This window comes from Agelaius phoeniceus, chromosome 5 (genome assembly GCF_051311805.1).
Source record: "Agelaius phoeniceus isolate bAgePho1 chromosome 5, bAgePho1.hap1, whole genome shotgun sequence".
Taxonomy (NCBI): domain Eukaryota; kingdom Metazoa; phylum Chordata; class Aves; order Passeriformes; family Icteridae; genus Agelaius; species Agelaius phoeniceus.
The window spans coordinates 31,735,503-31,757,983 of NC_135269.1; the positions used below are offsets into that span (position 1 = coordinate 31,735,503).

General features: G+C 36.7%; 3 protein-coding genes across 6 annotated transcripts in view; 2 read left to right on the forward strand and 1 right to left on the reverse strand.

The window, feature by feature from the left end:
- The window catches only part of CEP290 (centrosomal protein 290), a 47,519-nt gene extending 32,920 nt beyond the window's left edge, over positions 1-14,599 (forward strand). For 2 of the 4 annotated variants that reach the window (XM_077178766.1, XM_077178767.1), the window contains exons 39-54: positions 185-322; positions 432-653; positions 1,208-1,324; positions 2,678-2,823; positions 3,674-3,829; positions 4,415-4,538; positions 6,771-6,899; positions 7,177-7,263; positions 8,193-8,357; positions 8,681-8,803; positions 9,101-9,261; positions 10,927-11,068; positions 12,704-12,777; positions 12,922-13,025; positions 13,423-13,526; positions 13,811-14,599. In XM_077178766.1, the coding sequence (XP_077034881.1) occupies positions 185-322; positions 432-653; positions 1,208-1,324; positions 2,678-2,823; positions 3,674-3,829; positions 4,415-4,538; positions 6,771-6,899; positions 7,177-7,263; positions 8,193-8,357; positions 8,681-8,803; positions 9,101-9,261; positions 10,927-11,068; positions 12,704-12,777; positions 12,922-13,025; positions 13,423-13,526; positions 13,811-13,996 (2,178 nt within the window). In that variant the 3' untranslated portion in view covers positions 13,997-14,599. The remainder of the gene's footprint in view (positions 1-184; positions 323-431; positions 654-1,207; positions 1,325-2,677; positions 2,824-3,673; positions 3,830-4,414; positions 4,539-6,770; positions 6,900-7,176; positions 7,264-8,192; positions 8,358-8,680; positions 8,804-9,100; positions 9,262-10,926; positions 11,069-12,703; positions 12,778-12,921; positions 13,026-13,422; positions 13,527-13,810) is intronic. The other 2 variants (XM_077178768.1, XM_077178769.1) reach the window with 2 other exon arrangements.
- Positions 4,553-6,762, forward strand: LOC143694136 (uncharacterized). The gene has a single exon (XM_077178770.1). It carries the CDS (start codon positions 5,072-5,074, stop codon positions 5,774-5,776), a length of 705 nt encoding a protein of 234 aa, XP_077034885.1. The 5' UTR covers positions 4,553-5,071; the 3' UTR covers positions 5,777-6,762.
- RLIG1 (RNA 5'-phosphate and 3'-OH ligase 1) lies at positions 14,594-21,173 on the reverse strand. The gene is made up of 7 exons (XM_054631167.2): positions 21,007-21,173; positions 19,154-19,271; positions 18,435-18,530; positions 17,930-18,046; positions 17,369-17,563; positions 16,092-16,261; positions 14,594-15,542 (listed from the first exon to the last, which is right to left on the reverse strand). Exons 1-7 carry the CDS (start codon positions 21,094-21,096, stop codon positions 15,354-15,356), a joined length of 975 nt encoding a protein of 324 aa, XP_054487142.1. The 5' UTR covers positions 21,097-21,173; the 3' UTR covers positions 14,594-15,353.
- Positions 21,174-22,481: the final 1,308 nt, after the last annotated feature.

Sequence of the window (22,481 nt, forward strand, 5' to 3'; positions counted from 1 at the left end):
TCAACAAAAATTAATCTCTATGGCACTTAATGACTAAATTTTTCATAATGCTTAAGAATTCTTTGTATAGCTGAGCAGGAGATCCAATATAACTGCATAACATGTCAGAGTAAAATATAACTGCCTTTTCTTGTTTTGTAGCAGCATCTTCACTTACAAAAAAACTTGAATTAATTATTTTCAGGCTTTGAGTAGAGCACTTCTAGAGCTCCGAGCAGAAATGACTGCCAATGCTGAACAGCAAATTATTTCTGCTGCGTCACAAAAAGAGGCATATATGAATGTGCAGGAGATTGTTGACAGAGAAACCAAGGGGCTTATGGTGAGTACTAGGTAATGCCATTATACTGCTTTGTTGTGTTTTACAGCAGTTAGGGAACAGGACTTCAACCTGAACTGGGACCTTTGCTGACTTTTTTGTTTCCTTCCAGACACAGATAGAGGAACTGAATAATCAGATTACAAAACTTACAGAGAACCTTAAAATAAGTAAAAACAAGGAAGCTTTGTTGTCTGATGAAAGGGATGAGTTAAACCAAGAGTTTCAGAAGAAAGAAAAAGCACTTGCTAAAATATTGAGGGAAAAAAATGAAATAGACAAAGAAAATGAAGAACTGAAGAACCGGATTAGGAGGCTAAGCAGTAGCATTCAGGTAGAAGTGACTTTTCAAACTATGTTTGATCTTGGTCAAGTTTCTGTATAGATGAGCTGGTCTGGGGGGATGAAAGATTTAAGTATCTTACACTTGATTAAAAAATTTATTTTTTTCCTAATCAGCTGGATTACATGTAAGCTATTACCTTGTTTCTTTGCCTCAGCTAAAAAAAAAAAAAAAGAAATTATGTACTTCTTGAAATATGTTTGAAAGAGTCTGAGGAGTTGAATAACCACTTTCATAGCTTCTTGGAAAAATGATATTTTGTCTTCTTCCTGGCTCTCCTTATTTCTCCTTTTAGAAGAAAAGTAAAGGATTTATGGAAGAGTCATCTATCTATTTTTTAAAATTCAGTTACTTGCTGCTGATTATTCAATTCAGAGGGAAAAGTTACATTCCAATACTTTAATAATTTAAAGATAATTTTAAAAATATCATTTAGGTTTTAAACTAATTTTACCAATTTGGAATTAAAATCCTTATTTTTTGCTTGGAGAAAAAAATCTCAGTAGTCACTAAACTTGAAGCTGTAAAAATTTGTAATTTTTCAGAGCAAAGCTGATGAACAAAATCTGATAGATGTGCTTCAAAAAAAAATTAAAAAGTTGGAAAGTGAACTTGAGAAAAAGTGTGAAGAAACAGAAAAAAAGAGTCTAAGAGAGGACAAGGTATGTGATATTTATATCATGGCTTTGAAAGAGCTCATCAACTGAGGTCAAGGTTGTTCACCTCTCCCGATTTCTTCTAAAACCTCCCAGCCAAACTTGATCAGAAAAAAAGCAGTTTCATGGCTGCAACTTCTCATGTTTCCCATGCTCTTTGTTACTGCTCTTGTTACTTAGTATCTTAATGTTTTCCTGCCTTTTTCTAATGGATGTTTAATTCTACAAAATCTCAGGAAACTAAGATTTTTTTAGGTAGCGGTGAAATTGATTACATGAGTTCTGCCAAATGTCTTTTGTGAAATCAATGCAATAGTAAAAGCATAAAATACTGAGGAGCAAAAAAGTGAATCTTAAAAGGGATGGTGTCTCTATAAGTGATTGTTCTTGACAATTGTGATCTTTACATACAGGAAGTCTGAGTGATTGGAGTTAATCACTCAGATTAATTTATGTTAATTTATAAGTTTTTTGCTGGTTTCTTGCTGGTTACTATGTCAGTAACTAATTACTTGTGTAATGAGAGACTATTGATGTATGATGTGAAATATTACTCTACAACTGCACGTATGCTTTCAATTAATTTGAAATGTTTTAAATACCTGTTGCTTTGTGTCTTTAGGTATTTTTCTCAGATTTGGCATGCATTTTTCCTTTTTTCCATGATTTTCCTTTCATTCCATCGCTTCATAGCAGTAACTGTTTAGAACAAAACCAGAAAATGCAGTACAGGGAATAACCAGAGAAAGAAAAATTCCAACTAAAAATAAACAAAGAAAACCCCAAACCAAACCAAAAATTTAGTACAGGAATATTGACTGTGATTTTTCAGTAGCCATTTGTGATTCTATTGGTTCAGGTTTTAACCAATGTATAATTTATAGTTACTGACTTATTAACTCTAAGTAGAGATTACATTTCTTGTAGGAAAAAAAAAGCTCTGCAGCAGGGGCAAGCAAGCCCTTGGTGAGTTGTAGAAGACAGATCTGTTGTAAATTGCCATACAAAAAACCTACTTTGTCTTAAATCTAATGTGTAATTTGAAGTAAAAGGACACATTGCAGTAGCACCTCTAATTTCATGAAATGCTTCACTTATTTTTTTGTAAAATGAATATTAAAATCAAAGTGCAAATTTAGTAGGAGCAATCAACTGCAATAGCTTTATCCACCAATCACAGCAATGTATCCAGCTGAACCTGCTACTTAACTATGGCAAATAAAATATGCCTGCTATGGCTTCCTGGTTTAATCTGATAAATGAAGAATATATGATTCTTAGTTTTCTAATGTGTTTGCTTGTTTTGCTGTAAGAGAAGAAATCAAAGGGGAATACAGAATCTCTTTATGTTCTTCACAGACGTCCAAGGAGGAAATAATTAGATGGGATGAAGGTAAAAAATGGCAAATCAAAATGGAAGGATTGCGGAACAAACTGAGGGAAAAGGAAAAAGAAGCAGATGCTTTATCCAAACAGTTGAATACATTGAAGGAAATTTATACCAAGTGAGTTGGTTTTAATTGATTCAGCTACAAAATAATGACATAAGAGAAATCCAGACATGTTTTACATACAGTAATTATTGCAGTTTGTTACGTTTATAAGATTGATGGCGAGAATTTGACACTGCTGTTGAGACTAAAAGGATTAGTTAATTTTCAAGCAGCAGGCTGCTGACTCTTCTAGTACCCTTTCCCTTTTGGAAGCCAACTACCTTCATTAGAAGAAAGTGTCCTGAGATAAAATTAATTTAAGTCCTTTATTAAGCTTCCTGGTTTGGCATTCTATGATTCTCATAAAGGAAATAACAGCTTTATCAAGACAGTCTGTTTCTCACAGTGGTGTTATTTAATCAGGTTGCTAGGACTGGATACTTGTAGTGTTACTGCAGTAATGACAGTTCTAGACTGTGAGTTGGAAGCCTTTTCAGGAAACAACCATATGTCCATACGCTCTGCAGATGTTTACTTCAGTGAAGTAATGGCAAGATTTTACTGATAGAAGATGTGGTGGTGGTGATTGTAGCTGTTTGTAAATTGTGATTTGAAATTGCTTCAAAATGGCTCTTATTCTTAGCAAGCCTTGCCTGAATTTCACATAGAACAAGGCAAGAATAACAAGTGGTTTATGATGTGCATGATACTGACTTAACGTCCATTGGTTTTTTTTGGGCTTTGAGTTGAGATTTTGGTAAGGCTTTAGTGTCTATACAGTAACCTTATTAAATAGAAAAGGGGGTGTGGTTCAGTTGGCAGATAAAATGCAAATGTGATTCTTTAAGACAGAAAATCTTTTCTATTTAAGAGAGCAGTTTAGCAAATAAGCTTCAAAATGTAAATTTACTGGATGTTGCAGGAGTGAAAAAGAGAAAGTTGCTCTGCAGAAGAAACTGAAAACTACTGGTGTTACTGTTGACCGTGTTGTTGGAGTAAGAGCCACAGAAACTGAAAGAGAAGTGGAAGAACTAAGAAAACGGAATCTAGAGTTAGAAAATGAAGTTGCACACTTGAGGTGGGAGACTTTTTAAAAGAATATAAAAAGTGAGAAGTCTAAATTAGTAAAAAAATTCGTGGAATGAGATAGTCTCTAATAAGCAAACTGTAATTCAAGAAGGAAAAAAAGAAATAGGAATTTTAAAATTTCTTCTTAGAGTCCATGATGAGCAAACTTAAAAGTATTTGGGAGCAGTTGTGCATGTTCAGAGAATATGCAGCATTGGCTCATTATTCTAAAAAGCTAAATAATATGAAAAACATATGGCTTGTATTGTGAAAAAATTTAACTGCAGTTTAGAGTTGGTGAAAGTTACTGGAACTGCTAAGTGCAGTTAGGAAGTGCTTAACCATTTGTCCACTATCACAGTGGATAATGTACCTGAGTAATAGAAACTGTATACATCTGAAAAGAGTGGATTCCTTTTGCCAAAGCAAGTATCTTCCATTCATTAGGATTAGTTGAAATATGGCCAACGTTGATTCAGAATAACTAGCTTAGAAACATCGGGAAAATCCAGTGTAGAAATCCAGAATTTCACAATGCTTTTACATTAAGGGGTGTTTTTCTATTTGTTTTGGCTTGATTCATTTTTTGATGTAGAACACTGCAAGCAATCCCACGAGACTCTGTTGTAGAAGATTTACACTTCAAAAATCAATACCTCCAGGAAAAACTTCATGCATTGCAGAAACAATGTTCAAGAGAGACGTTTTTGAAACCATCGGTAAGTTAATTATGTAACCATAGTACACAGAATACTACTTAGGAAAAGTTTTTGTTTTCTATTTGGTATTCTATGTCATTTAGCTGGTTTTATTTAAATGACAGTATCCTACAGCAGGATATGATATACTCAACTTCTAGTGGTTTAAAAGAAACCCAACAAACCAAACACAAAAAAAAAAAAAAAACCCAAATCCCCAAAATTTAAAGTTTCTGTGTCCTACAGGTGGAAGATGAAATATTCAGCATCCTAGCATATGTGGAGAAATAAAAAAAATAGCTTTTTAAACATGAGTCTGCAACTGAGAGACTACTTTTATATTACATAGTGACTTAAAATTAATGATGCACAGAGTTTGGGGAAATACTGATCTTCATTTCAGTTGCATTAGGTGGTTTTGTCCCACTTTGATTTTTACAAGGCTGCTTACATTGCAAATTTTGCATTATTAAGTTTTCCGAATCTTTCAAGAATAGACTTAATAGACTTAACTAGTACATTCTAGTTTCCTTTATTTCCTGTTTTCTTTTACTATGTTCTGCTTTTCTTTCATGCTTCACTCTGTCTTCAACTTGACTCAGAGTACATGTGACCAAACTGAACTGACCAAGTCTGTTCCTATCACTGTCAGTAAACAAAAGTATCTGAATTTCCTTCACAAGAAATCTATTTCAAATAGGGCTGAAATCAAACATCAGACTAATAATAGAGTTACTGATGGCAGTGAAGTAGATGAGGACACAGGGATGCAAGCATGCATCCTGCCTAATGAAGTCCAGGAGGCTGCTGCAGATGTAAGCAGAGGAGGGTCTCCTGAAGAGCACCCTGAAGATGGTGAGAAATGCAAGGACACAGAGATTTCTAGGGAAGGACTGAAAACCAAAATTGTAGCTGAAGCTGGTAAAGAGAACTGTGGTGAAAAAGAAGAAAATATAACCCAGCCTGAAAATGGAAAAGTTAATGAGAAACATGAAGAAGAAGAGCGGAAGCAAGAAATCTTCAAGCAGTCAAATGTCGATGAAGAAGAATGTGTAGAGGAGCCTGATGCTGACAAAATGAGCTGCAATCAGTCTGATTCAGGGCAACCTCCTAATCAAGCTAATGACTGTGAAGCAGAGAAAATAAATATGAATAATGAAATGAATCAACACACTGCAGAGAATAAACAGGAAAATGACCCAAGCTGTACAGAAGGGATTGAAACTACCCCAGAATTTTGTGAAATGCCCGAGGTTTGATACTGTAGTGGCCCTCTAGCATTTCTTCAGTACAAATGATGTAGAAGTAGAATAGTTTGATCTTGATAATGCAGTGCTTTCCTATGCATGGTCTGCAGGGATATTGAAGTACTCACCAAATGGTCCATAAAGCAAATTTTATTACTTTCATGATAGCATGCATGTCAGCTTGCAAGTAAGCTACTGTCAATTCTAAAATTTTGATTCAGAGAGTTTACAAATAACCCTAAAGATACATGGAGCTAATTGATGCCTTTCATTCTTCAAGAGAGTTATGTTATTATTTACACTAAAAAAATGCTTTAATGAAGCAAATACTTGATTGCTATAGTTAGTGATAAAGTAATGAATCAAAACCACTGATTATTAAGTTATTAAATGGTTTTACTCTTTACTAGTCAGGCATAATAATTTACTGTATCACAATGATTTCAGTTGGCACTATTAAGTATGCAAACCTGTCTTTGTGTAGTTGAAATCACTATCCTCCATGGATAAAGACTTAAGATTTTGGGAACTAACAGATTCAATGAGAGTTACATACTACTATTCCTGGCTTCCTCTCTGATCCGTTTGACATAATTGAAATTTCTTATGACATATGCACTATTTAAAAAACTATCAGAGTATGCCCTTAAAATTAGGTGCTATTCCCAGGTACAGTGTCACAGCTTACTTCATTCAGTATCTTCTTTATCTTTTAGTCTTTGAGGTTTACTTCTGCAGAATAGTTTGAGAAGTAATTTTGGTTTGACAAAATGTTTACTGATTTATACTGATCTGTAAACTTCCCTTAAAGGTTAAGCAAGTTTAAGAAATGTAGGAGAAGTTGGTAAAGACAAAGCAGATTAGATCAAAACTGGTAATAATGCTTTCTTTTTTAATTTCTGTGAAAAATACTAGTTTTCTGTTGCTCTTAATCAGCTACAACTGATAGTTGTATTGAATTAGTACATTGCCGCTTAATAATAATTTTTCCCCCTCTTTTCTCAAGACATCAGGAACAGGATCAAGTGATCAGTATCGAAGAGAACAAGAAAAGGAAAATATAAGATTGTCATCTGAAAACATTGAGCTAAGATTCCAACTAGAGCAGGCCAGTAAAGATTTGCCAAGACTAAAGGTAACATCTTACTTTAGTCCCCTTTACCCTCACGCTGGTCAGGGAATTGCTTACAAAGAAATGGATATTTTTTCTGTATGTACTGTAAATTTTTCACATGTTTACAGAAGATGAGATGGTTGAATAGCTAGTAGAAATAATGGAAAATGTCATTGAGATGGGAAATTGCTTTCTCTAAAATTTTTCCAAGTAAAACCACTGCAATTTTGTTCACCAGTTTTTCACCTCAATTTGAGATTTAAGTTGCTTATTACTTTTTTTTTTTGTTTGTTTGTAGGACCAAGTAGACGACTTAAAAGAAATGTGTGAACTTCTCAAAAAAGAGAAAGCAGAAGCTGAACGAAAGCTGAACAGCATTAGAGGGGTGAGTGTTCTAACTTTCATCATAAGTAAATGAAATAAAAAGCAGCTAAGTATTATTGAAGTGAAATAATTTGGAATCAACCAAAACGAAACATGAATTGTTCTTGTTTATTTTATTGACAAAATGCTATAATGAATTAATGACATTAAGTTAACAGGACCATTAGAATGACTATTCAATATTTGCACTATCATGGCCTTATTTTGTCATTTGCATTAGTTACCTTCAGAAGCATATTTGTACAATAAATAGCAGTTACAACCATAATAATGAAAATTATAATAGTGTATTTATGTAAATGATTTGATGCAGGTGTAGAAAGGGTAAGTTACTGTTAGTGAAGGTTTTTGTTTCTTGTGCTACAGAAGGTGACACAGCTAAATTTTACCCTAGCTATTGTCAACTACCTTAATAGAATAGTATTTCCAAAGGGAAAAATATATAGTTCTTTTGTCACGTTAATTCAGCAGAAGGAGAGTTGCTAAAAAGGGCCCTCTTTTCTTTCCTCAAGCTTCCAGCCCAGCATTTTTCCCCAATGCCCTCAACAGTAATTGCATAGTCTGTTGGATTGGGGAATTTTTCTAAAGAAAAGCTAAATAAATTAGGTAGTTCTTTGATTTATTTTCCTAATGTTTCAGTTTAGTTCACAAGTACAGCGGATTTTGAGACTTAACTGCAGCCCTTTAGGGTAAGGTAGAAAATGAAGGAGTTCATTTGTTGATTTGAGGAATTAATAAACCATTAGATATTTTGGAGAGGTAAGTATGCTGGAAATTCTAGGGTTCAAGTCATATCAAAATAAAGCATCTTTTTTCCTATAAATGTGAATTGCAATGGGAAAATTAGCAATAAGGTAAGATTTGGAGTATCTCAGAATGTTAAGATGAGCTATTTTCTCACTTTTACTTTTTTCATTCCCTCCTCTGTAGGGTGGTAGAAGTGGAAAGACAGTCCCAGAACTGGAAAAAACAATTGGCTTAATGAAAAAGGTTGTAGAGAGAGTCCAAAGAGAAAATGAAGAACTGAAAAAAGCTCCAGCTGTGGTTTCTAATGAGAAATTACTTGGTCTTGAGCAGGAAAATGAGAGGCTAAAGGTACAGATTTAGTAACTATGTTTAGGTAACAGTTTATATGCAAGTTAGTAACAAAATGGAGTAGCAAGCCTGTTGATACTGATTGGCACAAAACTGTTTTGAAAATACCAGTTATGAAATATATAGAACAGAAAGGCAAAATTTAATATTAGCGTAATATACTGCACAGTTAAGGGTACTTTGTACCTTAAGGATATATTTAACTGTGTGATAAAATGTTCACTGTGCTATGTAGCTGTAACTGTGCTGTGCTTTAAAAATGGAAATCTGAAGTCTTCTACTAAGTTATGTAAATGTGTTTTAACAAATTGTTTGATCTTTAGTCTGAAATGGAAAAAACGAAACTTGATCTGGAGGGCCAGCTGAATGTGCGTTATGAATCTAAAACCAAAGGAATGGAAAAACTCATTACTGAAAATGAGAGACTGCGTAAAGAACTGAAAAAGGTATGATCATTTTAATCCATCCCTTTATTTCCACTAGGCACTGGTTATGGTAAGTATATGTTTTTTATTTTTCTTAATGGTTGATATAACACTGATATTGCCATGACAGTTTTATCCCACTATATGTGGAGAGGAGATATCCAAGGTCCAGCCCAAGACCAAATCTGGAAGTTTGTAGTGCTAGTAGTCTTGGATACAATTTTCCTCTACATCAGCACTGACCCTCTCTCACCGTCGTTTGAGATGCTTCCCGTGAGGTTAAGTATTCCATAAAGCTTTGCTTTTATTGAACAATAGGAAGCTGACAGTGGAGAGAAGCTACGGATAGAGAAGAATAACTTGGAGATATTAAATGGGAAGTTAAATGTTCAGCTGGAGGAAACCATTAAGAAGCTAAATTTGGCTGAGAGCCAATTTGATGGAGCTGACAGCAGAAACTGGAAGTCCATTGTAACAAGGTAGGACTTGAGAATGTAATAAGAGGACAGAAAAATGATACAATGCTTATGCTATTGAGAGAAATAAAGAACCTGTGTTCTGTGTAAGGATGGCAGAGAGCAAATTTTTGGTAAGAAATACTTAGTCCTGGACTCCTGGATGACTTCAGGGTGAAGTAAGTTGATGTGTTGCAAAGTACTCTTTAATAAACAGAAATGGAAGGTATCTACAAAATCAGAACCTCTGACAGTAAACTTGTTAGGACATAATATCAACTGGACAGGAGAGAGACTTGTCTAATTTCATCTTAGGTCAGATCACTGTTGATGTCCAAGATTTTACTCCCTTCCTGATCTTGCACTCCCACAGGATCCCTTGGAGGGTCTAGTGCTACTCTGACATATTGCTGAGCCATTTCTTAATTGAGACTTCCAAAAAGCCATTTGGTTGTTTTTAAGCTTCCCCTGAACTATCCAGTGAGGTAAAATGTCTCTATGCAAGGCCAGATGACAACCATATTTTGTCTAAGGAGGGCAAAACCGACTGCAGGACGGGACAGAAGTAGCTAATGACTACAGCTAGAGAGGATATGAGCATGCAGTGAAGATCATAGGCCCTTAACAGCTGGCATATCGGCACAGCAGCATTCATACATTTATTCTTTTTGTTCTTCACCTCTTTTGAAAAACATTTCTACTTGGTTCTATTTAGTTGAGAGATACATAGTTATGTATAGGTACAAAATACATGTCATACATAATGGTCATGTTTAATTGTACTTGCCTATTTCAACTCATGTGAATAAAGCCATCTATTTGCATTTACTTTAACATGAATTTAAAGTAAGTTAATAACATAAGGACCTTACTAACCTAGAGAAGCTGCTTGGAGAACTTTAACATGCAATCCACCTCACCAGCACATCTACCAATGCATATACATGGTAACAGTGTTTCTTAGGGTAGACAAAGGGGTGTCATCCCAGTGACCCTTCAGAAGACTCTGGCAGGTAGCAAGGTGTTGGACACTGTATTGCTATCTGAAAATCCAGATGGATTCAGATGGGAGATTGGGCTGTGTGACCTCCAGAGGTACCTTACAACATTTCAAATTCTACACAAACCTTTTGGAGCCTTGTAAAGCTCAAAGCAAAATGGAATCTTCCTCAGACTGCTCTTCCTCCAGGGTAAACAATTTACTGCAGAATAGTTTTGGCCTTGGAGTCTTCATCTTCTCCATCTGTATTAACCCTTTTCTCAGTACATTTTCCATAAATTACTAAATCATTGAAAAAATACTTTCAAAGTTACAACACTGAAGTAAGATCCAACTAGTGTATATACTGAACCAGTATGTACACGTTTAGCAGCAGCTGTTTGGGGTTTATGTGCAATAGCATAAAAAGATTCCTGTCCCCTTTTAATAAAGTGTAGGTACAAAAAGAGAACTACAGAAGTGTAACATCTAGAAAAGCCTTTATTTATTCAAGGATTAACGGCGTGTTTCTCATAATGCTTATTTCAGAAAACTGTATTTATAAGGCCAGTGGTTATTTCAAGGCCAATGCCCCAAATATATTTTAGGGTGTATTTTACAGCATTTATTCTCCTAAAGATATTTTAATCTCTGTTTCTGCATAAGTATTAACTTTTGCTCTTATTCTTTCTAAATAAAAATACTGCCAGAATGCAGGAAACTAAGTTGAAGGAAATGGAAATAGATATTGCTAAAAAAACCCAAAGCATTGCTAACCTTAAACGGCTGCTGCAGGAAGCAACAGAACGTGAACACAATGCTGATAAAAATTTACAAGATCTAAAAGAACAGGTGAGTAAAATTAAGCTAGATAACTGTAAAAGTAGAATGCTTGTCTTTGTAATGTCTGTAGTGGCAGAATACTTGTTTTTTCTCCAATCCTTTACTTTTTAGGTTTTTTCAGTCATAGTTGCTATATTTACATATTTTAGCCAATTAATAAGGTTTACCATATATTTTCAATATATATTCTTGACTTGCAGTCAACTATTATTTTTCTACTGTGTTCTTCTGTTGGGTTTTTTACTATAGTTTCAGGGATCACATGAAAGCCTGTAGATGGATGCTTCAAAAGATCTTACAATCTTTCCAGCTTGTTCTGCAGTGAGGTTGCTGCAGAGATTTCCCTATTCCCTCCAGTTTGGTTTTTTGGTGGGGGGCAGGAGTGCATTGAGTTCGCTATCCCAAACAGGATCCTCATTTCTCTTTCCAGTCTGCCCTCTCATGTGCAGTCTCTAGTAGTCTTACAAGTACTATTGTACATGGGGAGGAGTTAATGAATTTTGAACTCAGGAACCTTTGAACAAATGCATCACGTTTTGGCTTTTAAGTGCAGAGGTGCAGTGCTAGAATTGCCCCTACATCAGCTTTCATCTCCTTTACTTATATGCAGATGATTTACTTCCCCAGGCATCTGTACTGGCCCTTCTCGGTGTAAGGTATCAAATACAAAACTTCCAATTTGTGAAGTCATATATATATATTATGTGAGGAAGTAGATGTGTTCAATAAATAGAACTTGGAATTGATTCCTGTAAAACCATTACTTTGTTAATTTTTCCCTGGTTTTCCTTTTCTAACATCAGTGTTATTAACATGAAGTGTATACCAGCAGCAAATTTAACAGAGATAGAAGTATTACTCTGGGAGCAACACAGTTTCCAGTTTCTTTCATGTCTCAAGTACTGATGAAGTGATGAAATCAAAGTTAACTACATTTCAAAAAACAGAGCCTGACTGTGTAAAAAAAAAATAACCCAAATCCTTACCACGTTAGGTAGTAACAGAACAAAAACCTGTAATTGCCAGTAGCCTCATGCACATTCATGCACTGTCACTGCATTTATTACCTGTATATAATCATATATTTAAACCACTATTGTGCTCCTGCATCTTCACCAGGCATCTCTTTCAGAGGCTCCCTCCCTCTCTGGTCATAAACCTCTTATAACTTAACTGCAGGTCACCCCTAGTCAGTGTACCCTCATTGGGGTTGGCATTGCAAATCACAGGGTTTTCATAGTTTTTCGAAATGAACTGGGACAAACGTGCAAATAAGCACATCAGTAATATTAAAGCATTTAAATTATTTAGACATATAAATTCCTTATGCATATGTATACAGTATGTTGGTGTAGCTATGTATCCAACTTTTTTGTAAATCTAATTTCTAAATACTTATTTCTTCACCCTTCATGAAATATGTAGCAATGATCTTTACTAACTTTGGAAAGGCTTTCAAGAATGAGCTTTGGGTGCAGAAACTGTACAGGAACAATTAATTTTTTTCTGATAGCTTAATGTTTGGATACATCTTTAGTATTATTTTCATTCTTTTTTAATCTTGTATTCAAGAGAACTCTATCTGAACTGCACTGCCATGGATATTGTTTTCAACAATAAAATGTCCTTAATTTTTCTTTTAAGATTGAGCATCTTAAACACCTTCCTGAAGCTGCAGGGACAGAGCAAAACATCATGAAGGAGCTTCAGCTTTTAAGGTAATGTACTTCTAAACTAACTAAACACCTCAGCCAATATACATGAAATAAGATCAGGAAATGGTCACTGCAATTTTTAGTTAAATATTTTATGGTTTAAAATGCTCTAATAATTAAAAAAGTTCTATTTTTTTTATATTCCAGATTAACTAATAATCAATTAGAGAAAGAAAAAGCAGAACTCTTGCATCAGATGAACGCTTATAGGAATGAAAGACACACCTCTACAAGTGAAGGTCCTGCAGCTGGTAGTAATTTTCAATACCTTAAAACAATTATCTTCTTGTATTTAGGGTCTGAAACTACTTAACATGTGTGTGCAAAGTGATAATAAATCTACAGAATTATTTGAAGTAGATGAATACTGAAGTAGTGTAAACTCAGGCAGATTAAGGTCTTGGATTTTTGAGTACATGTACAAGCTTTTTAAAGAGAATTTTCAGTAAAAATCTCCATAATCAATTATTTTGAGCAACAGGCTGTATACTTTGTATGATTTTCCCCAGGTGACTTGTTTGGTGTTCTCAATTGGTTTTATTTACCTGTTTCATCTTTCAGGAGATGCAGAATTATTGAAACAAGATTATTTGTGCCAGGGGTTTTCACTACTTAATATTTCATTTAAAAAAATCTTTATTTTTGCAGGACACGATAAAACTGTGGAGGATAAAATTGACAAACTCCTGAAAGAAATGGATGATCTCCAGTCACAGCTGGAGACTTCAGAGCTCGAAAAACAGAAATTAAAGGTGAGCTGCAAGGATCATCCTAGGCAAGATAACAAGCAAAACTATGGTTAGCTAGAAAGAGCTGTTTAATAGCTGAATTAATATTTAATGACAAAGTCAATTTTTAAACATTGTTTACAAAGCCTATTTTGTTTTTATGAAGAGTAGAGTTTTTTGCTTCTAGACAAGATTGTTATTCTCTTATCATATATAATTTTTTGCCCTCAAGAAAAAGGCAAAAAAGGTGTTGTGTAGTATTATCAAAGTTCTGGATAAAGGTGGTACTCCTTCATTCTTTTCAATAGGAAGAGACAAAAGAGCTGAGAAGAGAACTAGAAACCTATAATCCTTCCTTTTTCGAAGAACTTGAGGATCTAAAATATAACTACAAAGAAGAAGTTAAAAAAAATGTTATCTTGGAAGAGAGATTGAAGCAGCTTTGTGAAGAGTTTGGCATTCAGGATAGTCCAGGCAATATTTCTGTCGATTAGGGTAGTGTTCAGTATCCTCATCATTGATACAAAAAATAAAATTGTCTGTGTTTATCTTGGAATTATACAAGTCTCTTAAAGTTATGTTAGTTTGCACACACCTAAGAGGGCAGAATTGGATTATTCAACAATTCATTGTCAGTATTTATATACAACAGTCAAAATAGAAGGGAGTTTTACCTCTCCCAGCTCTTGTGCAATAATATATTTTTATTCAGAACAGTTAATTTGAGTAATAAGGCGTCAGGTAAAATTGAAACTTTGGGCTTCTCTTAAAAGTTAATAAGCATTTAAACTGTCAGCATACTAAGTATGCTAAGTCCCAGATCAGTAACAATATGTAATTTGCTCTTGTTGTCTAGTGCAACCATAATGTTTAACTCTGAACTCAGGGTGAATGTGCTGGATGTCTTTTCTTACATTCCTGGTTATTTTTACCTCAATGTTAAAAATTCCAAGAACAAGGAACTGAAAATGAAGCTGTAGTATCTCAGCCAAACCACTGGTATTTTTGTACATAATTAATCTTTCATTTTGTTTATTTTATATTGCTGGATGTATACTTTTATAGCAGAGATGAAATAAAGCCAACTCAAATGATCATTCAGTCTCACCTTTATTATTTATATACCTTATCTTACTTAATATGCCTGTGATGAAGTTTTGTAATTGGGACAGTTGTAAATGGGAATTACTAAGCCAAGTCAGGTCTCTCTCTACTTACTAGGCCCTCCAAAATAAAACTATTTTCTATTATTTACTCTTTTTGTCCCAAAATAGTGCAAATGCCTCTAAGATATAGGTTAACTGGGTTTTTATAATAGTATAATGCTGCAGACGTACAGTTAAGTGATACCAGGAAGTTTTCCCCCATAAGAAACAGTTACAACTTCAAAAAAAATTGTCAAATTTTAAGACTAATTCTGGTCCCAACTGAAATATGTCTTTTCACTGTTAAGAAGCTTTATGCTAAGTCCCAAATCTACATACAACAGTGTCAAAATAATTACATTTGTAGAAGCATAACCTATGTAACTTTTCCAGTTGATTGCATTCATTAGTAAAGCTTATAGGACCAGCCAGTGGTAGAAAACATACTTCCTACACTTAATGCTAACAGTTTCCAGGAATGTGTTCAAAAATCAAGGATTTTTCATAAAATAAACATTCTGGAAGCTAGATCTCTGCTCTGGCAGTCATATCTCTGTTATTTAGTCATTTAGGATAAACTTAAAATGATACAGTAGTACCTGGGCTGTTGCCTAAGCTAGAAGAGTATTCATGAAGAATTCTGTGGTAGACACAAGTAAGAGGAATGCAGAACATACAAAAATTAACTTAAAACAAAAAAATAATTTCAAGCCTCAAACTTGATATCTTTGAGTCTGTCAAATTTTTGTCCATCCAACATTGAAAAATGGTGAAACAAACTCTTTGGTTCAAAGTCATAGTCACATTTAGTTCCATTAAAAGAAATTACAACAGGCTGAGAATTCAGGTAAGTCTCTGCAAGTGGCCAAGGTAAACCAAGATGATGGCGATGGAGCTAAAAGAAAAGGAAAGAAGATCAGTTCAGCCATTTTGATAGAGTAGAGCAAAAATTCCCAGCTTGGGAAGTGTGTGGGTGGCTGTGGATTCTAGGATCCTCTGCATCAGGGCACTTAAAATCATTAATAATTTATCTCTATAACATGAACAACAAAGTGCAAAAGGCAAACTAGAACCAAGGTGTCCTCCACAGTTTCAGAAATAATACAAACCTCCTAATTAATCAGAAATCACATTCTTATTAAATAATACTTGTTCTATTAGTCAACATTATGAGAACTTAATTTTTAAATAGAGGAATTAAGCTTTAATGATTTCTATACAGAGAGGCAAGAAAATACATTCTCAATTAGTTTATAAGCATGTTGGGAATGAAAAAGTTCAACATGTTATGTTGTCGTTCAGTGGCTTTACTAATTGTACTGTCATCTCATTTGTTGAAGAACATTCACTAATAAAGAATTTGGAAAAAAAGACAAAAAATGAATACAGTACATCACATTTTATATTCTTACAGTGCTTTCCACATGTCCATCCACATACTTACCTTGATTAAACATCCATCATGGCAGTGCCACACAATTCCTTCAACTTTACCCTCCGTACAGCTTTCAAACCAAGACAGTATGTCATTTTGCTTCAAGGCAGGTGGATTCTTTATTTCAAAAGCTCCATGTGGGACCAGAAGATGTACAGGGTGCTTCTTGCTTCCCAATCCTACATTTAAAGAAACAAATACCTTCCTCCTAGTTAAGAGTGTTTCCTCAGTTTTGTTATTGCAGATATCTCAAAAGCACTCTGTAAAGGTAAACTTCTATTAGATACTACAATATTGTCCTGCCTTTAACAGAACACTTAATTAAATTTTTAACTACCAAATGCAGCTGTCTCTCCTCACATTTTAATTTATATTTATTAAAACATCCTCCTCCTCTGGATAAAATAAACATGACACAGATTTATACAGTTGTCTGTTTTCCATTGTGGTCACCACCTCAGTCACCATACAGCTAGCAGCTAAATCCTCCACGCTTCAGATCATGATCAATGGCACAAATATCTTAGTTTCTGAAAATCTGGCATATCTTCGCATGAATACTTAAAACTGGGCTGTTAACAACTGCATTGCCTTTTCCTGTTAACATAAATCTTCATTTAAGAACACAGCTATTAGAACTTTTTGTTGCAATTCTTGTACATACTGAGGAAGTGCGTAGGACCAGGTAGGACTGTTTTTCCTATCCGTCCTTGCAAGTTATCCTAACAGCAAAGCACAGAAGTTAGAACTCACTTGTGCTCATATGTAATTGGTTTCTCATTATAAGGCCTTTAAATGAAGAAGCCACAACTGAAATTTAGGCTAAATTACATTTCCTTAAAAAAATCCTATTTTATCATCTAAAAATTGCAACTTGTGGGGGCTCCAAAAGCTAACTTTAGGGGCTCCAAAAAATGGCTGAATAAAGTTTTCTACTTCAATTCATCAAAAGAGTATGCAAAAAAGTGAAGGCTCCAAGAAACAAACTTAAAAAATTCTACTAGTATTTTAACAGTAATATTTACAACAGTTTTGCTGGTTTTTTGGAAGACAAAAGCAATGCATTTTTATAGTAACTGAGGTCTAATAGATATAACTAGTCCCATGACAACTCAGCTTTCTAAGGTATTTCTGGGTGAGGGGTCCTTGAGCCAGCCCTTTCTCTCCTTTCTAAGAAGGTTGCTACTGGAAAACTCTTAAGAAACTAACACAAAGAAAATGCATTGATTTCACTCAAAAATGCCACTTAAGAAAAAAGTATTTAAGAACAGACCATATAAACTTACCATATGGATTTGCATTGATATTAGTTCCGATCAGCTCCAATGTTTGTTCTAAAATTTCTGATAATGGCACGGGACTGATTTCCAGGAGCCCTGGGTCAGCATGGTGTTTCAATACCAGTGCTACTCCAGCCTCATAATTTACAACAGATGAGTGCCAGCAATACTGCTTACTGTTCTTCTCCACAGGCACCCAACCTATGAGAAAACACATTTTACCAAAGTAAATATCTGAAGTTATTAAATGCATACTAGAAGCTTTTACAGGCATTATAAAAAACCCTACAGCTAACTACAAAGAGAAAGAGTAAAAACTGTTGTATCTTAGAAGAATGCAAATGTGACAATTATGCCTTCAGCTGAAGGCCTGTAAGTTTGTACAGTAAACTGCAATTATTTCCATGTGTCAGAAAAACAAAGCCTTTCTGGATAGTGAATGAATGACATTCCAATTTTATTTTTACTGAATATGTTAACTATTTTTAACTCTGGAATTAATTCTAATTCACTTCAGAAATTCACACACATCTTTCCCCAGTTTTACCTGTGCTGCATCATAGGTACCTGGCATATGTCCATTTTCATCAGGCAAAGGATTGCCATTAGAGAACTCTATGTCCTTTGCTGGAATCCAGGTATCCGGAACAGGCTTGAAATCCTCTTCAATATTCCAAACAAATTCTAGACATATAAATGCAACACTTTGTTTTTGATAAACTGTTAACCAACTTTGCTTTAGTTGTCTTTCAATGCAATTATCAAAATACGATTGATTTAAACCTTGTTTGTTACAGACAGTAGCCCCAGTTACTTTGTACAAACACCAACATCTGTCACACTCAAGTGGTTTACCATTAGGATAGTTTAAAGATGCATTTAGCCTTTAAGAAGTTTAAAAGTTCAAAAATTAGGATTAAAAATTTAGCTACCTATTCCAGTTTAAAGCTATTCAATGTAAAGGGTGATGTTAAAAAAACTGGAGCAGGATAACTGATTATTTGTTAGCCTAGCTGTTTTTCTAACTGGATACCTCACATTGTCAAAAAGAAGGGAAGAAATCTTCACTAACCTTTGCAATCTTCCAATGAATACAAGAATCGCTTAAACCTTTTTTCACCTTGTTTGGAGGGTTTTCGATCCAACCTTGCCCATAGGTAGGGTTGTCCTAGGAGTTTCCAAAGACAAAACCAGCACTTTACTGAGGTGACCATATCCTGCAGAGTACTGAAACCAGCTACATAACAGGCAAGATAGGAATTCCCATTTGCCACTAGAGAAATTTTATAAGCAAAGCCATCCACTCTAAATTCAAAGTACACTATGTGAATTTCCAAATCTATTTTAGATTCTATGTACAGTCCTGCCTCGTGTAATACAGAGTTTACTCACAACTGCAGGTGAAGGCATGAGCCCCAGTGAGTCAATGAACCACAGTCTTCCCATTTCCTCCCAACCTCTCTACTTCTATAAATCTCCCCAAGGAAATTAGACACTATATAATACATGACCCAGTTTGCAAGGAAGACTTACTAATAGGAAGTTTAAAAACTGGAATAGTTCCTGGATGTTGATATTCACTTAAATCATACTTCACATATTTTAGAGAGTAAATGCTAAAACAACTTTAGAAACACGTTCCAAGTCTATGGTAACTATTACTTTGTGGTGAAGATGCTTAATGACACCTGAGTTCACAACAGCTGTAAATAAATCATACAAAAAAAGAGAAAACTAAAAAAACAAGTTCTAGTCAGCATGAGAAATCTGCAAATGGATCTTCCTTATTACCTTTATACGTTGTTACATAACAGCAGGTTCCATCCACCTTTTCAGTAGGAACTGCATTGTGCACATCTGCCTCTAATGCCTTTCCAGTTATAGTGTCAGTTGCCAAAACTTTAAATGGCTGAAAAGAAGACAAATGGCTATGTTACTGCCTTGCTCTCATAGGGATTCGTGCTCGTTTTTCAGTTGGCCTCTATAAATCCAGCCCTTTAAGTATTACACATTATAGGGCTGATTTCTAATAATTGCTTCAAAACTTGATAGTTTGCAAAGTACTCTAAGACAGAAGAACCAGGGCAATCTGTTTGTAAAGTCTCTCCCTCTTTCCCATTTTTGATTATTATTTAAAGATGATTTTGCTTTCCCCTTTAAACAGGGCATATAAACTACAAGGGTTGCACTCCAACACAGCAACATTTTGAGATCCACCTTCCTGCATTAAGGTTGCAATAGAAATTCCTCCTGACTAGCTCACCCCAGCTTTCAGTTTGGAGATGAAAGTCAATAGCACCATGTTAGTGCAATACACAGAGCAGGTGTGCTTCTGCAAGGTAGCAAAAGCATCCTGGCATTAAATACTTAGTATCAGCAATGTCAGTTAAACACTTTCGCGCTCTGAAAGAGAAAGAAATACACGACCTGTGGATCTTAAACAAACAGCCAACTAGTACAAATTTGTAGGACTTCTGTACAGCTTCTCTAAGAGATTCACTGCAAACATGCAGTCAGTGGTGTTTGGATTCAAATATTTTTCTCTATAATTATCATACCTCCCTCTTCTCTCCCCAGTCAACTTTGTCTTTTAATCTGGACTCTCTCTGCTAGCAAAACACAAAGCAAGTCCTTGTCTTGCAGAAGTCTTGAAACAGAATGTGGAGTTCATAAAATGAGAACCTGTGTTACACGACATGACTGTTTCATATTATAAGGTGTGTAATCACAACAAATAGCATATATCAAGATTACATTAAAAATTTCAGGGTAGTGACAAAACATTCCCATTGGTTTTACCACCAGTACCACCCCCTTTCTTCCCTACCAATCATAACCACGTTTTATTCTTGCCTGAACTTTAAAAACGCAACAAAAACAAATCAAAGCAACAACAAAAAATATTAAAAAACCCAAGCCAAAATCAGCCAAACAAAAATAGCACATGCCAGTTCCAGATCTATTACTCTGTCAGGTTTTCCTGTGAGAACAATCACCAGTGTAGGAAGGTACCCTTATATTAGCATTATTGAGATGGTTTAACTCTAAGTTGAACAATTATGTTACTGTTGTTTTGGCAACCATTTCAGCTCTTTCATCCAGAAGCCAATCACCAAGGGGAGAAGATCACCCGCAGCTGCATTCCATCCCACTACACAGCTGCTACTAAAATCAGGGAACACAAGCTGGAGGTCTGCAGCTAGACAGGTGAGTGTGCCGCCCCAGTTTGTCCACATCTCACGGCCTCATCTTTCCTCCTACGAGGCTCACAGGCGGCAATGGCAGGAAGGTTTCACACAGGCTCCCCGTGCGGCCATGCTGGAGTGGCCTTCACTTAGAAAAAGCAAACACAGCATCAGGGTGAACACCTGTATGCACTTGCCAGGAAAAGCGTGGGGCTGAGCTGGCACGGCTCTCAGACAGGCCTTCCTCTCTGCATTTCAGCGGGAGACCCTACACAAGCCTGTCCCGTGAGGTTCCCTTAACTCTGCAGCAGACCTTCTTGGCCACTCCGCTGTGGCTGGGGGCTCCGGCACGGTCCGTGCTGTTGTGAGCCGCGGCCCAGCGGTTTCCCCTGCTCTCGGGCACAGCCCAGCCCCACATGCCTGCCCCCCGTCCTCCCGTCCCGATGCTGCCCCAGCCACCTGTCGCTCCCGCTTGGCCGAGGGCTCGTCCTTCACCTCGGTGACGAACAGACACGGCACCTTGCGCTGCACCGCGCCCCGCCGCCTCATGGCCCCGGCCGGCCGCCCGCGCCCGCCGCCGTGCCTGCGCCTGCCCGCCCGCGCTGCGCCACGGGAAATGGAGTCCGGCGCGGCCGGGGCGCTGCTGCTGCTGCGCAGGGCGGGGCCGCCTCCCGTCTAACATCGGGCCCAGCGGCGCCCGGGCTCTGCTCGCCCGGCCCGGCCCGGCACGGCCCGGCCGGGGGCAGCTGCGCTTTCTCCAGCGCCGGCTCCTGCGAGAGTAGACACCTATGGACTCTTGGGTCTATAGGTTCTGCCAGGAACTTACTCCAGCGCGGGCTTCTCATAGGCTCACAGCCCCCCCGCCCACCTGCCCTGGCGTGGGGCCCTGCGCAGGCTGCAGCTCCATGTCTGCCGCACCGTGGATCTCCATGGGCTGCAGGGGCACAGCTGCCTCACCATGGCCTTCACCACGGGCTGCAGGAAACACTCTCTGCCCGGCATCTGGAGCACCTTGTCCCCCTTCTTCTTCCCCGACCTTGGTGGCCGAGGGTTCTTTCTGCCACACATATTCTCACTCCTCCCTCTGACTGTTGTTGCCCAGCAGGCTGTGGTATCTTTGTGGTATCAGAGATTTGTTTTTAAGACCACAGTTGCATCAGCAAGAAGTTGGGTATTATTTAAGCTTCACTAAATTGGTTTGTTCCACTTCACATTAAAAAAAGTACCAGAATGGGCGACTCTTTGAAACGACATGATATTCTATATTTTACTTGGATGCAGTAGAGAGAAAGGAAGGTGTTCAGCCTGGACAGGTCATGCAGCAGCATCATGCTGGTGTCCCAAGCTGGAAGAGCAGTTGGCAACTGTTAAAATGTAACATTCCATCCTGGCTAACAACTGCTCTCAGTTCAGTTCAACAGTTCAGCCACATGGAGAAGGTACCACATGCTTCCTTCAACTATTTTTTGTTTTAGCTACACTATCCACTGAGTTTATTGTCGTCTGAAGGTTTGGAATTTGGAAGAAAACTGTTTTCAGGATAAGATGATTTGCCTGACTGCTGATAGCTTTAATTCAAAGTACTTACATTCCACCTGGTAAAAATCCAGGGATGGTTTTAGGGCTCTTGGTTATTCCATCCATTTTTAAGGGTCAGGGAGTTAGGTGTTAATGCCTGGGAGATGGGCTTTGTGTCTCAGGGAGTGGCCCAATTGTACTGACTACAGTCCAAAAGTTTTTGGAGATGCTGCTCTTAGACTTAGCTGTTAATGTCTGGACCTGGGAGAAACCTGCTTCCAAACATTCCAATATTTTCAAGTAGGGCCTTGTTTTCATTTAAAAAATTACTCAGAAACTCATTCTGAAATAACCCCCAACCTGACATTTACAATTTTCAGGTGGGATGCCATTTACATCCAGGATATAAGCCTGAG

Bases quoted from the DNA above. Each gene is read 5' to 3' on its own strand.
- LOC143694136 (XM_077178770.1), top strand. From the start codon at position 5,072: ATGTTCTGCTTTTCTTTCATGCTTCACTCTGTCTTCAACTTGACTCAG.
- RLIG1 (XM_054631167.2), bottom strand. From the start codon at position 21,096: ATGAGGCGGCGGGGCGCGGTGCAGCGCAAGGTGCCGTGTCTGTTCGTC. The intron at 19,272-21,006 runs GTGGCTGGGGCA...TCTTCTTTTCAG, and splicing joins CGGCCAAGCGGGAGCGACAG to CCATTTAAAGTTTTGGCAAC. The intron at 17,564-17,929 runs GTACCTATGATG...GTTTTCTCATAG, and splicing joins TGAAAATGGACATATGCCAG to GTTGGGTGCCTGTGGAGAAG.